The 14,340-nt window shown below is 39.4% G+C and overlaps 1 protein-coding gene across 1 annotated transcript in view; it reads right to left on the reverse strand.

Moving 5' to 3' along the window:
• Nucleotides 1-14,340, reverse strand: part of TASOR (transcription activation suppressor) — an 82,038-nt gene that overhangs the window by 27,747 nt on the left and 39,951 nt on the right. The window contains exons 12-13 of the mRNA XM_044675471.1: nucleotides 4,778-4,881; nucleotides 4,595-4,698 (exon numbers count right to left, since the gene is read on the reverse strand). Of these exons, the coding sequence (XP_044531406.1) occupies nucleotides 4,595-4,698; nucleotides 4,778-4,881 (208 nt within the window). The remainder of the gene's footprint in view (nucleotides 1-4,594; nucleotides 4,699-4,777; nucleotides 4,882-14,340) is intronic.

Raw genomic sequence — 14,340 nt, forward strand, 5'->3', positions numbered from 1 at the left:
GCATTAATTAGTTCAGGTGAGAGTAAGAAGGGGGGTTAGCAAAGAGAAAAAACTAGCCTCAGGTAGTTGGGCAAGAGACACTCTAATGAACTTGCAAGATGGAAAATAAGGGCTATTCAAAGAATCAAACAAGAAGAAACCCCAGCCTGAAACTGAACAAAAATGAGAGATCAAAGCAATTGTCTACCAAGGAAATCTTCATCAGAACACCCCCCAGTTGGGTAAAGTCCATTTCCCTTTCATTCCCCATCTCCTATAGGTGGATCATTATAAAAAACCAAGAGAGTAGAACCAAGCAGACTCTAAACTGTGCTCCTAATGCTAAGACATTGGCAAGCCACAGTAGTTAACAGAGAATTCTATTAGGAAATCTAACAAGATACATAGGAGAGGTGGGTCAATGTGCAGAAAAGAAAAGAAACAGTCCCTGTCCACAGTCCCTGTCCTCAAGAAGTAACATTCTAATGGGTGAGACCCTTCCCCCAACCTGTCAGGTACACAGTGAATGTATCTCAGCACCTATGTGTCTCCCACAAAAAAAGGGTAAAGTGAGTAACTACACCAAGGAGAGTTCTCTACCCACTGCCTCACACTACCTGCCTTGTAAATGATGTAAAGGCCTAGGTCCTAGAGAACAGCTGATGAACCATACTTCCCTAGTCTAAGTAAAGAGTTTGGGAAGATATGGATAGAGGACAGAGAATGCCCAAAGGTTCCTATATACCAGGGGTCGGCAACCTTTTTGGCCATGAGAGCCATAAACGCCATTTTTTAAAATGTAATTTTGTGAGAGCCGTCCAGTGCTCACAGTGCCGCTCCTGTAACAGTGCCTGAAAAAAAATGGACTTTATGGCTCCTGCAGAAAGAGCCATACGTTGCCGACCCCTGCTACGTACGTATGGTTAATACATGGGGCCCAAAGGAAAATGGCAGAAATACTCTCAAAAGCATCTTCAAAGTTTATCAAACTTGGGCAAGGAGCTGAAGACTACAGGAATACACAGACTATGTTTTCCTCACTGCTATCCACTGAAGGCAAAGGATGATGAAGAGAACTGATTTTGAGAGAAAACAATTCAATTAAAAGGTGCAATTTAAATGTCTGGATGATAGTTTAAAATAAAGGAAGAACATCCTGACCATGGATGGAATGTACCTAACAAAGGCTAGAGAGACTGATGTCTTAAAAATCTAATCAAGAGTTTTAGGCCAAAGAGAAAGAAGAAAATAAACTAGCTAAGCCGAGCCATCAAGCTAGTGTAGTAGCTATAATGAAAAAATAAAAGCAGCTGAGATGCATGGGAATTTTCCAGATAATGTCTAAACAAGGAGGCAGTAACAAAAGCATAGCCTCAAGTATCTGTGCAACAAGTAAGAGGTAACAGAGGTCTTCGAGTTAAGGAGGCAGGGTTCAACTCACTGAGACTTTGTCAGATAAATCCCAAGAGCAGACTATGACTTCTGATTCAAAATGCCTCATTGGTGGAGGGAATGGGGACCTATGAGGTTCAAAAAGCATGTCTGTGTATTTGTTGGGGGGTGGGGGGAGAGAAGGAAAGTGTTCAGGGAGAAACATCCAGTGGCACAGCTATTAAGATGCTATTCTTAAAGAGCGGGGAAAACAGGATGGAGAGCATTTGGGTGAAGATCACAGGACAGAGAATCAGAGGAATTTCTGGCAGAGCATTGAATAGAGCCAGGAGAAATCAAGCAAACAGAAAACAGGGATCTATTGCAAACATATTTTACCTCCTCTCTCACCTGGGCCTTCAATACAAAAAAGATTTGCAAAAAAGTGTAGGTAGGTTTTTGGCCAAAAGGTGAGATTTTGAGCTAAGTCTTGAGGGCTAGCCAGTGATAAAGAGTGATATGTGGAAAAAAGGCAAGTAGAATAATACATCTGGATCCCAAATCTGGAAAGCTAGGAAAAGGCCAGACTGTGAAGGGCTCTAAATATCCAACTAAAAGATTCTCTCTTTGATCCCAAAGGCAGCAGGGAGGCAGCTAGAGGCTGATGTTGTCAGAGCTGCCGTTCAGCAGGAAAGTCAGCAGAAAGCCATATAGCAGTCTGTACCCAGATGATGGAACTGCAAGGTACCCAAAACAATCCTTGACAGAGCAGCTATGGAGGGACAGTACAAATGATCAGTTGAGAATAACTCAAGGTTCCAAATCTGGTTGAATCAGAGAAAAGTGTTGACCAACAGAAATAGGGAGATCTTGTTTAAACTGTCTCAAACAGATCTGGGCTAAAATGGAGAGCACAGTATTTTTCTCCCAACCGGACATCTCCCAGATGTGTTTCTCCTCAGGTTCTAGCTCTGAATTGTCTCCCACAGAAGTTTCCAAATGGATGTGCCCTGGACAACTCAAGCTCAGCAACTCTAACACAAAACTATTTCTCTTTCCCAAACCCTTCCCTCTTCCAAACATCCTGTCACTTTTTCAGAGCTCACCCCTGGCATTCTCCTCACTTTCCCGCTCTATTACTTTCCACCTCACCAACAGCCATAACCCCAAGTACTTCTCCCAGAGCCCCCTCCTCCTTAGGTCAAGTCCTCATCATTTCCTTCCTGGAGATACTCCAACAGTCCCTCACTGATTTCTCAGTCCAGGCTCCCTTCTCTTCATAAATCAGCCCTCCATAAAGCTGCCCATGTAATTTTCCTCCAATGCACGTTTACCCACATGCCTCCAATGCTTCTCCATTACCTTAAAGATCAAATACAAACTCATGACCACTTAGCTGTTCCCCTTTTTCACAGACTCAATAGACAAGGATCCCCTTCCTATGATCCTCAGACCAGCTAAACTAGTTCTTCCTCACTATAACACTGCATCTCCTGGGACTCTATGACTTTACACTGGTCAACCTCATCCCAAGAATGCACTCTTAACTCAACCTACCATCCTATATTCTCATCTTCATTATGATCAAATCCACAAGCCACCTTCTATGTCAAGGGTTAACCTGGGAGTCACGCACTTCTCTAGCATTCTAGGAAAGACACCCTGAGCCCTTTTCAAAAGAGTATTTCTAAGTAATTGGAGTAAATGCTAAATTTTAGTCTGAGGTCAAACATGAAAATAAAAACACAATTTTTTTCAGTCTATTTCATGAATGCTCTCATGGATCCCTCATGAAAAATGCCTCCTTTAAATAAAACCCTTCCTAATACCTTTCTTCTCCAAGTTACCTTATGTTTATTTCACATATTTCACATATATTTATTCACATGTAGAATCCCCTAACTTGTGGAACATTAACTCTTTAAGGTTAGGGAATCATTCATTTTTGTCTCAGGTTACCTAGCACAGTGCATGAGACATAGTAGGTACTGAGTAAATGCTCATGACCTCTACTGCATCCTCTTCAAAAATAAAGCCATAGCTATGCTTCACTTGCCTTCATGATAATTCAATTCCTCAAAAGGTGGAACAAACAATAAGAAAGACTACCCTGATTCTCACTGAAAGGAGGGAAGTGGCTATTGGAGCAAGTGCCATCTGAAATGTGCCCTATATTTAGATGAAATTTTAAAGGGTTCAGAGAAAGGCAGGATTTTATGGATTAAATTTTACAGAAGTCCATCAAGAGAAATGGGAAACTTTCAAAACTGAAATGCAATGAAGAGGAAAATGGAAGCTCTATGAAGAAACTGATAGGGTTGCACAGGGAATTCACCAGCCCACCAACTTCAATGTTTTTTATCAGGCAGGCAAGAGTGGTACTGTGAATAGAGCTGGTTTAAGAGTCAGCAGATGTGAGTTTGGGTACTGCTCCTGGCACAGAAAGGTTATATGGCCAAGGCAAAGATACTCAGGGTCCCAGTGCCACCAGATAATTCTTCCACTGCACACCAAATGTCTCCAACTGAAATAGTACAATGAGTTTCATTGTTGAAAGTTCCCTATGGCAAAGAAATCAGAGGTTCAAGTCCAAAACATGGACAGAAAACAAATGGAAGGGTAGGTAACAAAGGATGAATATAAAGGGGTACCAATGACCTACAAAGTGTTAAAGCTCAAAGGGAACCAAACGTGACAAAGAACTCCAAGAACTACATAAGAAGGTCATTTAGGCTAAACTAGGGGTAAAGAGTAGAATCCAAAGGAGAGAACTTCTCTTTGGGGTGAACAAGATGACCAACAACAAAGTTAGGGAAGAGATGCTCTCTTATTTTGCTCCTATTTTATCTGCCTTGGTCCTGGAAATAAGAACAAAAATGATTAACGTAGAATTGACAGCTAAGAAAAATGAGAATTCAAGAAAGAACATCAAGCTCCCTTTAAAGAATTGAAGTCATCGAGTCAGGATAAACTATCTCCTCAAGCAGTAAAGGAACTGGTATTTGTGACTGATGAGCCACTCACTGTCAATGAGATCTAGAAGATCATTTGAAGATAGAAGAGGCCCTGTGGCTTTAAACAAAGAGAAAAGTCCCCAAATCAGAAGTTGTACCAGTCAAGGCCAGGGGCGTGCGAGGTCACTGAAAAAGTACTTTATTAAAACAAAATCTGAACAGTTCATCTGAGTTATCACTGAGCACATGCCTAAGGGAGAATAGGGAAGAATGTAAACAGGTTTACTCACTAGTTTCTCTCGCTCTAGTCTTTGTATTAAACTCTCCAAGTTACTTCCAGTTCTTGACTTTTCTATAACTTCATAAAGGCTGCAATACATTCCATTCTTCAAGACTGACATAAGAAAATATACAGTAAGATACTAAATCCATGCTTACCAGGTAATAATTTTAGTCAAGTCGTATTACATTACCTTCCTTTGCACCTAAGTATGTTTCCTTATAAAAAAGGGCTGGAGGAATTTTCTGCTTCAGGTGGTCAATGCTCATAACAGTTTCGACATCTAACTTCTCAGGACTAGAAAAAAATTGAAAAGAAAAAAAAGACTGTTTCCCTCACCTGCATCTTTCATATTTAATAAATCCAATTAAATAACATACAAATAGTTTTATGAAAAGCAAAATATATTTCTGGAACATATAAACAATAGAACTATCCTGATAATAACTAGACCAATATTTCAAGCCTTAAGCTTTTTTACTCCATACATAATATTAGCCAAGTAAAACACCAAGCAATGCAGGAAAGCATTTTCAGGCACCCATACGGTTTTCACGTGTTATGGAAATCTGCTAAGGAGCTATAGCATTTAATAACTCCATTGAACACTCCTTACAGATCAGTACTACAGAGGCAGGACGGACACACACACACACACACTCTCTCTCTCCCCACTTCCTTCCCCCCTCCCCCAACTGGACTTCCCAATCTTTCCTTTAAGTGTCATCAAACTCAAGAGTGTGAGCTCCTTAAGAGAAACTCCTTAAGTTTCACTTCTGACTGAATATTGAGCCCCTCTAAGGGATTCTTGGGGTCAAGTCATTCAGGGCCTCACCCTGCCCCTTGAGAAGCACAATGCAGGTGTGCTGTATAAAGTAGAAGGAGAATAAGACTCCCCAGAGAAGCTCTATGACCCCAAACAGAAGTCACTGTGATGAACTTCTCTCAGTGCACCAGCCAACTTTTATACTACTAGAAGCTACAAAAAATTGGCAATCTGCACTGGTACAGAGTTTTCTCACAGGGAGTACCCTAATCTAATAAAATTAAAGGAAAGAAGGGTAGATAGGAGGAAAGGAGAGAGAGCAAAGGAGAGAAATTTGCTTAAGAGATCAAAAATAACAAAATAATGTTTTGTAGAGCTGGAAGAAACCACAGTGGTTGTCATGTCCAACTAGTTATCCAGTTCACAAAATTCCTCTCCATCTAAGAAATTATGTGGGCTTTATTAGGACATTTTAATTGATGTGGAATTCAATACCTTGAGCTGTCCAATCCATGTTCTAATTCTTCTAAAAATGTACAAGATTTTCTCTTTATATTGCGGATTGAAAATTTACAACCATGTATGTTCTACATTTGTTTCTAGTTAGCAAAACATGTAAGTTCTTACCCATGGAAATACACATGAAGGTAATCCTTTATATACTTTCAGACAACTATTTTATCTCCTCCCAAAAGTCACTTTCTGCTACTTAGATGTTGCCCTGCCATTTGTCTAACTCCCTTACTTACTCTCCCCAAAATCTCCAGACCTCAAAGACCACATAATGAAAATAGTAACTTTAAAAAAAAAACAAAAAAAAAACCTCTATAACAAATGGTCATAGGCCTTTGCTACAGAACTCTGGTAGGAAGGAGAAACTAGCTTGTAAGACAGTCCATTCTATTTTTGGGTAACTCCGATTTTGGGGAAGTCCAGTCAATCAAAAAGAATAGCACTTACTTTACGCTGAATACAATGCTGTGTTGGAGAAACAAAGAGACATTTCTGAAGGAGTTCACATTCTAATGAGATAGCATGCAATAAATTATGCCTATAGGATATATCATAGTGCAAATACAAAGTAATATCAAGGGGATGGCATTACCAGTTGGCGGAACTAGTAAAAGCCTCCTACAAGTGGAGTTTATGCTGAATCTTGAAGGAATCCAGAAAAGCAATAAAGTGGAGTTAAGGAAGAAGTACATTTCAGTGATTGAAGAGGCATGGAATTAGGAAATAATGGAGGATTTTAGGAGAGGGATAATGACAACACAAGAGTCCAAAGTTGCAGGATCATAGATTATATGGAAGATCATCAAGTGTAAGAAGACTAGAAAGATGGGAAAAGATTTCACTTTGTACATTCCCTCTTTTGGTGATTTGATTTTCTTCCCTATTTTTCTAAACAGATTGGTTACAGGTTTATCAATTTTAGTGGAATTGAACCAGTTACTAATTTTATTTATCATTTCTATGGTTTTTCAGTTTCTAATTTGTTTCTCCAATTTTTAACATCTCTTTTGTACTATTTTAGGTTTGTTAGCCTTCAAATTTTTAAAAATGCATTTTTAGGTCATAAGTTCTTTTTCTACTTTGTTAGGGTATATTTATAAGGACATTATTTTTCCTGGGGACTGTTTCTATGATTTCTTTGACCCACTCATTATTTAGAATTTCATTATTCAGACTCCACTCAGGTTTTTTGGTGCTCCCTGAACTGATCATTTTTATTGAGTTATGTTCTACAAAGTATGTGTTTCTTATTTCTGCTTTTTTATATTTGTTTGTGTGAAAATAAGATTAACTCTCCCCATGCCTATTTTTAGCTAACCAGATCAAAAACTTAATAGTACCCCTATTTGACACTAAGTAGGAGAGTTTGCAAGTCACTTACTAGAGTGGGTGACAACTCCAGAGGCCATTGCCCTGCCCCTGGGCAGTGCTAGGCAAACTGAAAGATTGCGATTGGTTCCCGTAAAGTGGGAAAGGGACAGAATGGACAGGAAGTGACGTGGAAAAAGGACCATAAAAAGTCCTGAACTTCCTGTCCAAGGGATTTCTCCTTTGAACTTCTTCTCCTTTGGAGTTTATCTTTGATTCTCTCTGCATTGGTGAGCTGAACTGAAGGAGGAGACTCTTTCCTTGGATCCTGCGTCAGCTTGCTGGGTGAGTAGCTGGCCTTCCTTTCCTGGCTTCTGGAGAGATTGGTTCCAAAGAGGCCTTCCTTTCCTAGAGGAGGCTAGGTTGGTGGAACCCTTGCTGAAGACACCACTGAGACTCCTGGCTTAAGAGATCAAGACTTGAGAGCCCTTGCCAGGTGGTGAGCTGGACTTCTTTGGACAGAAATTATAGGGTATCTAGCTGGGCAATACTTTCTACTTCCTTCCTACATTTCTCTCTTTTATTATATTTCTATTAAACTAAATTGTTAAGAGCAGTTAACAGACTCATGACTTAAGAGTTATTTTTTTAATCAGCAACCATGATATTACTTTAGAACTTGCATATTACCATAAAAACTTAATTTTAAATTCTTATATTTGTAATATCTCCGTGCCATAATACATGGCCAACTTTGCAAAAAAACATGTGGTACCAAAAAATAGCATTTCCATTTAGAAGAGGCCATGAATCTTTTACATCAAAATTCTTAGAATTTGTTCAATTCTTTATTTCCACTTTTATCTTTCTATCCGGCTTATCCAAAACTGAGAGCAAGACACTGAGATCTCTTCTCACTATACTCTACTACTATCTCTGTTTTTTAATATAAATCAGTTCGTTTTTCCTTTTAGATGGGTTTTTTTTCTTTTGGGGGTTTTGTTTTGTTTTTTTGCTGTTGCCAGATAACATAATTGCAATTCCCACTTTTCTGGTCTGATCTAATAAAGAAAATTATTTCCCAGCCTCTCACTTTCATTCTGTGCATGATTTTTTAGGTATATTCCTTGTAAGTAACAGATTGTAGGATTTGGGGTTTTTATCCAATCTGTCATTTTTTTTTCATTATATTAGATTGTCTAACCCATTAACATTTAAAGTTAGGCTTATGTTTTCCTCTATCTCTGGCATTGGTTAAAAATAGAAAGATAGATAAATCAATGGAAGAAACAAGAAGAAAAGAGTCAGCAACAATAGAATTCAAATAGCCCAGCATTTAAAAAACAAATTACTCAGGCAAGAATTCCTATTTTGATGAAAATTGCTGAGAAAATTGGAAAGCAGTCTAGCAAAGATTAGGCTTAGACTACTCACTACATGATGGCATATTCCACAATATATTCTAAATGAATACATGACCTTAATATTAAAGATCCTATTAAAAAATCAAAAGAGGGGGCAGCTGGGTAGGTAGCTCAGTGAATTGAGAGTCAGGCCTAGAGACGGGAGGTCCTAGGTTCAAATCCGGCCTCAGACACTTCCCAGCTGTGACCCTGGGCAAGTCACTTGACCACACCACCCCCCTTTGCCCACCCTCACCACTCTTCCATCTAAGAACCAATACACAGAAGTTAAGGGTTTAAAAAAAAAAGTAAAAAATCAGAAGAGAAGCAAGTCATCTCTTTCACAGCTCCCACAGGATATACTGCTAATCAAAGAAGGGACAGATGCAATATAGGAGATAAACTAATTAACTATGATCGCACAAAGCTGAAAAGTTTCTATATTATCAAAAGCAATGCGCACCTAAGAAAAGAAGTTTGTTTTTGTTTGTTGGCTGGGGGGAAAAAAGGGGGGTTTTGTTGGAAGGAGATCTTTCTATCAGATTCTCTTATACAAGACATATAGACACACAGACAGGCACACACAAACAAAAGCCATTCCCCAGAAAAATGGTCAAAGGATATGCAGAAATAATTCTCAAAAAATTTCAAACTATTTACAACCATATGAAAGAATGCCCCAAGTTATTAGTAATAATAAGGGAATTGCAAATCAAAACAACCCTAAGGTTTCGCATCATACCCAGCAAATTGGCAAAGATGAACCAAAGATGGTACAGCCAATGGTAGAGGGGTTTTCAGAAAACCAATACACTAAAATAGAGTTGGGGGAGCTATAAATCAGTGCAACCATTTTGGAAAGCAATTTGGAATTGTACAAATAACATAGGTAGAATGTCTATACTCTTTGATCCAGTTATTCCACTACTGATCTTTATCCCAAAGAGGCCACCAATAAGAAAGTCCCCAGATACACCAAAGTATTCACAGAAGCACTTTTTGTTACAGCAAAAAATTAGAAACAAAGTTGACTCCTATCAACTGGAGAATCTCTAAACAAACTGTGTTACATGAATGAATACATGACCTTAGTAACAAAAACAAAAAAGCACAGATCATAGATCTCTCACAGCTTGGTAGGAGATGTATTTTTTAACAATAATTTCTAATATTTTTTTTTTAATTTTGGGTTCTAAATTCTCCACCTCCTTTCCCTCTTCCTTCCTTGAGAAGGCAAAAAGTTTGATATAGATTATACATGTGTACTAATGCAAATCATATTTCCTTATTAGTCATAGAGAACCCCCAAGCCTGACCCAACAAAAAAAGAATAAAGAAAAGGAAACAAGCAAAAAAAAAGTATGCTTTGTTCTAAATTTAGACTCCATCGCTTCTTTATCTAGAGGTGATTAACTTAACATTTTTTAATAAGTCCTTCAAAATTGTCTTGGATTGCTAAGAATAGATAAGTCATTCGCAGTTGATCACTATACAATATTGGTGTTAACTGTGTACAATGTTCTCCTGGTTCTGCTCACTTCACTCTGTATCAGTTCATGTAGGTCCTTCCAGGTTTCTCTGTAAACATCCTGTTAATCCTTTCTTATTAGTGCAAAATAATATTTTATCACAACCAAAGATTTGTTCAATCATTCTCTAACTGATAAGCATTCTCTCAATTTCTAACTCTTTGCCACCATAAAAAAAAAAAAAAAAAAAAAAAAAAAAACACCTGTTCTAAATACTTAAGTACATATATGTCCTTTCCATTTTTTGTGGATCTCTTTGGGATATAGCCCTAGTAGTGGTATTACCAGGTCAAAAGTTATGCAGTTTTATAGCCCACTTTGGGCATAGTTCCAAATTGCTCTCCAGAATCGTTAGATCGAGTCATAACTAGAAGAAGTGCTCTTAGCCAAACAAGAGACATGGGGATATTACGATGCCACAGAAAATGACAAATGTGATGAATATATAGCATGGAGAGATCTCTGCAAACTGATGCCAAGTGAAGCATGCCGAACGGAGAAAACAACAGAACTACAACAATGTAAATTCAGAAAGAAACACAAAAAAATCAAAAAAATCAAACACACACACACACACACACACACACACACACACACACACACACACACGAGGGTGGGGGGTGGGGAGGGAATGGTTCAAAAAAAGACATGACTGCTCAGCCCCTTACTGAGGTAGGTCTATAAAGTGCTGCACACTAGCCTTAGTTTCAGATTTTTTCAGGGTACTAAATAATTATGCTAGGTTTTTTTCCTCTTTTTTCTTTCTTGTTCTTTAAAGATGATTTCTTCTTTCTTATTTATAAGATAGCTGTCTGGAAGAAAGAGAGGCAAGGACATAGGAAAATTATGGGTGTTACTTTAAAAAAGAAAGCAGGAAAGGGTAAGCTTGTGAAGGTCTTACACAACACATAGCCAGAGCTCATGGTTATAGAGAGATCCTGGAACTTTATAAAGATTCCTGAAGCAGGGAGGAGGCACAGCCCAGACAGGGAGTGATTGTAACAGAATGAGATGAAAGATGCTATGAACACAGACATGACAAAGACTTGGAACCAGAGTAGACACCAAGGAGGACAGCAGAGAAATCAAAGATGACCCCTCCCCTCCCTTGGCTGTGAGGCCACCTCTAAAATAGAGTCCTCCAACTTATGAGAAAGAACCCTATCCACATCCAGAGAAAGAATTGTGGAAGTAGAAACACAGAAGAAAAATAACTGCTTGATCACATGGTTCAATGGGGATGATTGGGGATGTAGACTTAAGTGATCACCCTAATGCAAATATTAATAATATGGAAATAGGTCTTGATCGATGATACATGTAAAACCCAGTGGAATTGCTCATTGGCTATGGGAGGGGGGAGGGAAGAGGGGAGGGAAAGAACATGAATCAAGTAACCATGGAAAAACATTCTAAATTAAGTAATTAAATAACTTAAAATAAAATAGGGTACTCCACAGTTAACAACAGAAGTATGGAAGGGGAAGGGTTTAGGATACAAGATGAGATCTGGTTGGCGAGTGTCTATAGAAAACGGACTAGTAGGTCATCTAAATATTTTTTTTTTTTGGTCAAGTCCACTCATTGTTCGAGTTCCGCCCTCTGAGGCAAAAAGAACAAGTCCTTTAACTCTGATGCAGAGGATCTTTCCAATATGTGAAGATGCCTATCAAGTCCCCATCTCTGTAACATTCCCCATCTTGTCCTTAACACCAAGACCTCCATAACCTCACACATAGGCGACTGTAGTAGCTGCTGATGCATCTTGCTGCCTCCAGGCTCTACACCGCAGATAATCATCCACTCAACAAAGGGACCTTACCTTACTGAAATGCAGTCAGCCAGGAACAGTGAAGTGGCTCAGAGAATAGACAGCCTGGCCTAAAAACAGAAGTCCTAGGATCAAATCTGGCCTCAGTCACTTCAAGCTATGTGATCCTGGGCAAGTCACTTAACCTCAATTGCTGCCTAGCCCTTATCATTCTTCTGCCTTGGAACCAATGTACAGTATCAATTCTAAGAAAGAAGACAAGGGTTTTCTTTTTAACTTTTTTATTTAAAATATAAAATAAAATTGCAGTCAGCCACCTGACTCAAACTTCCTATTTTATCCAGGACCAAATGAAAATTCTCATTTGATTTTTAAAGTCCGTCTTTTAAAGGTCCCTTTTTCTCATCCCTTGCTTCTCCAATATGATCTCTGATCCAAAAATCAGGGCCTTTTTGTTACTCCCAGAACAAGAGCCTCCATCTCTTGCCTACTAGCTGTCCTGTAGGTTCAAATGCTCTTCCACGGTTTTTTTAACTCCCCAAATTCTCTAGCATTTTTCAAGATGAGCCCAAATCCTACCTCCTTTCATCCCACCACACGCAGGTACACACTGTCTTCTTTATGAGATTAATGCCAATTATCCTGTACCTACCTAGTTTATACATAATTGTTTGTATGTTGTCTGAGGCCCTGAAAACAGGGACTGTGTTTTTCCCTTCCTCTTTCTCTCTAGCACCTAGCATAGGACTTGGCACAAAACAACTTGTCCATTCAGGCTGCTTTCCTCTTCTATTGCCTTTTCTGGGCAAAACATTTCCATTTCTTTTGACTGAAACTCACACAGAATGTCCCTTTACTCACCAATATTCTTCCTAAAACACAGCATGGAAACTTGGATGCTCTATTCCAGAGATGTTCTGATTCCTCCTCAGCTATATCCCTAGATCTAAAATGATGGTGATGGTGATAAAATATTGCCTCCCTCATGCTATAGACAAGGCTTGTTCGTATGGCTAACACAGTATGGCTTTTTTTTTTTTTTTGACAAGAGCCATCAAAAGGGGGCCTTATGCTGGACCCAAATGCACATCAAACCTCTCTGTAGCAACATTTTTCCTCTATCTTCTGGTTACAAAACTAAAGTTTTAAACCAAAGTGTGAGATTTTATGCTATCCTCTATTGAAAATCCTCCTCATAGATTTAGCCCAGTGTTCTAGCCTGAGAAGATCTTTTTCTGAAAACTGAATATACCGTCCTAACCGTTCTGCTAACTGAAAACCTGAGAAGCAGAATGACAGCCATGCATTTCCCCAAGTCACACTACATGGGAGAGCTGAAAATCAGGAGACTTTGGACCGAACCTTAGCTCTAGCACTGACTGCGTAAGACTTAAGACAAGTCCTTTAGTGGGCCTCAAAAGTAGCCTAGAGCCAAGCAGAGATCCTTGAGATCCCTCTCCACCTCCAAGAGAAAACGAAACACTGAATGACCCATCCTCTACCTCACGGCTCAGCCTTTTTCCCACAAAGATAGCACAAGACTAGGAAATGCCTTGGTCAACTCTCTTTTTTCTCTCATTTTACCAGTCCAACAAGTTTGTCAGGAGAAATGAGTCCAGCAAAATCTGTTTTTATGAAGATAGGTTGCTTCCTTGCGATTGCCACTGCAAGGTAACCCCTAAACATCCCTTCCATCATTTAGTCTATAATTCCAACAGCAAAGTCAGGCTTATGGAGTCATGCTTTACTGGCTCCGTTTTCTTCCTCTCTCCTAAGAATGTCTTCTATTTTTCACAATCATTCCAACATGGAGACAAACAGTTGCTTTTGAATCACACCTGCCATTCTTTTAACTCTGGATTGAAGTTTCTGTGGACCTAGAATATGATTCCATCCCAGCACCATTCCTGGGCCCTGTCTTGTTCTTTCTCTACTTGGTCCCTTGACCATCTCCTCAGCTTCCCTGGGCTCCATGATTGTTTCAATGTAGATGATTCCCGGGTTTATTTAGCCCATGGGAGAGTTCAAACTCTAGGGCTACAAAGCACCACCTCCCAATTGGGCAAAACAAACTGGATGTCCTGTGGACGTATCAAATGTCACTTACCTGACCTGACACTTTCTCCCTCCAACATCTCCCTTCTCTGAACTTCTCTCTCTCTTCCTCCCAGTTGCCTAAGCAGAACACCAGGGTCAACCCTGACTCCTCTCTTCCACACAGAATGGCTAGATCCTGCCATTTCCACCTCTGGAGCCTCTCTCCAGTCCTGCTCTTTCACACTCCTCACCTAATTACTACCCTAGTCCCAGGTAACGCCTGGGTGACAGAGAAAAGTTGAGTTCCATTACAACCTCAGATACTTCCTAGCACAGCGTGAGACTCTAGGCAAGTCACTTGACCATCTGCTCTGTTTGCTTGTCTATAAAATGGAGAAGATAATAACTGTACTTCTCTCCTAGGGCTGC

The sequence above is a fragment of the Gracilinanus agilis genome, chromosome 1 (assembly GCF_016433145.1).
Source record: "Gracilinanus agilis isolate LMUSP501 chromosome 1, AgileGrace, whole genome shotgun sequence".
Lineage (NCBI taxonomy): Eukaryota > Metazoa > Chordata > Mammalia > Didelphimorphia > Didelphidae > Gracilinanus > Gracilinanus agilis.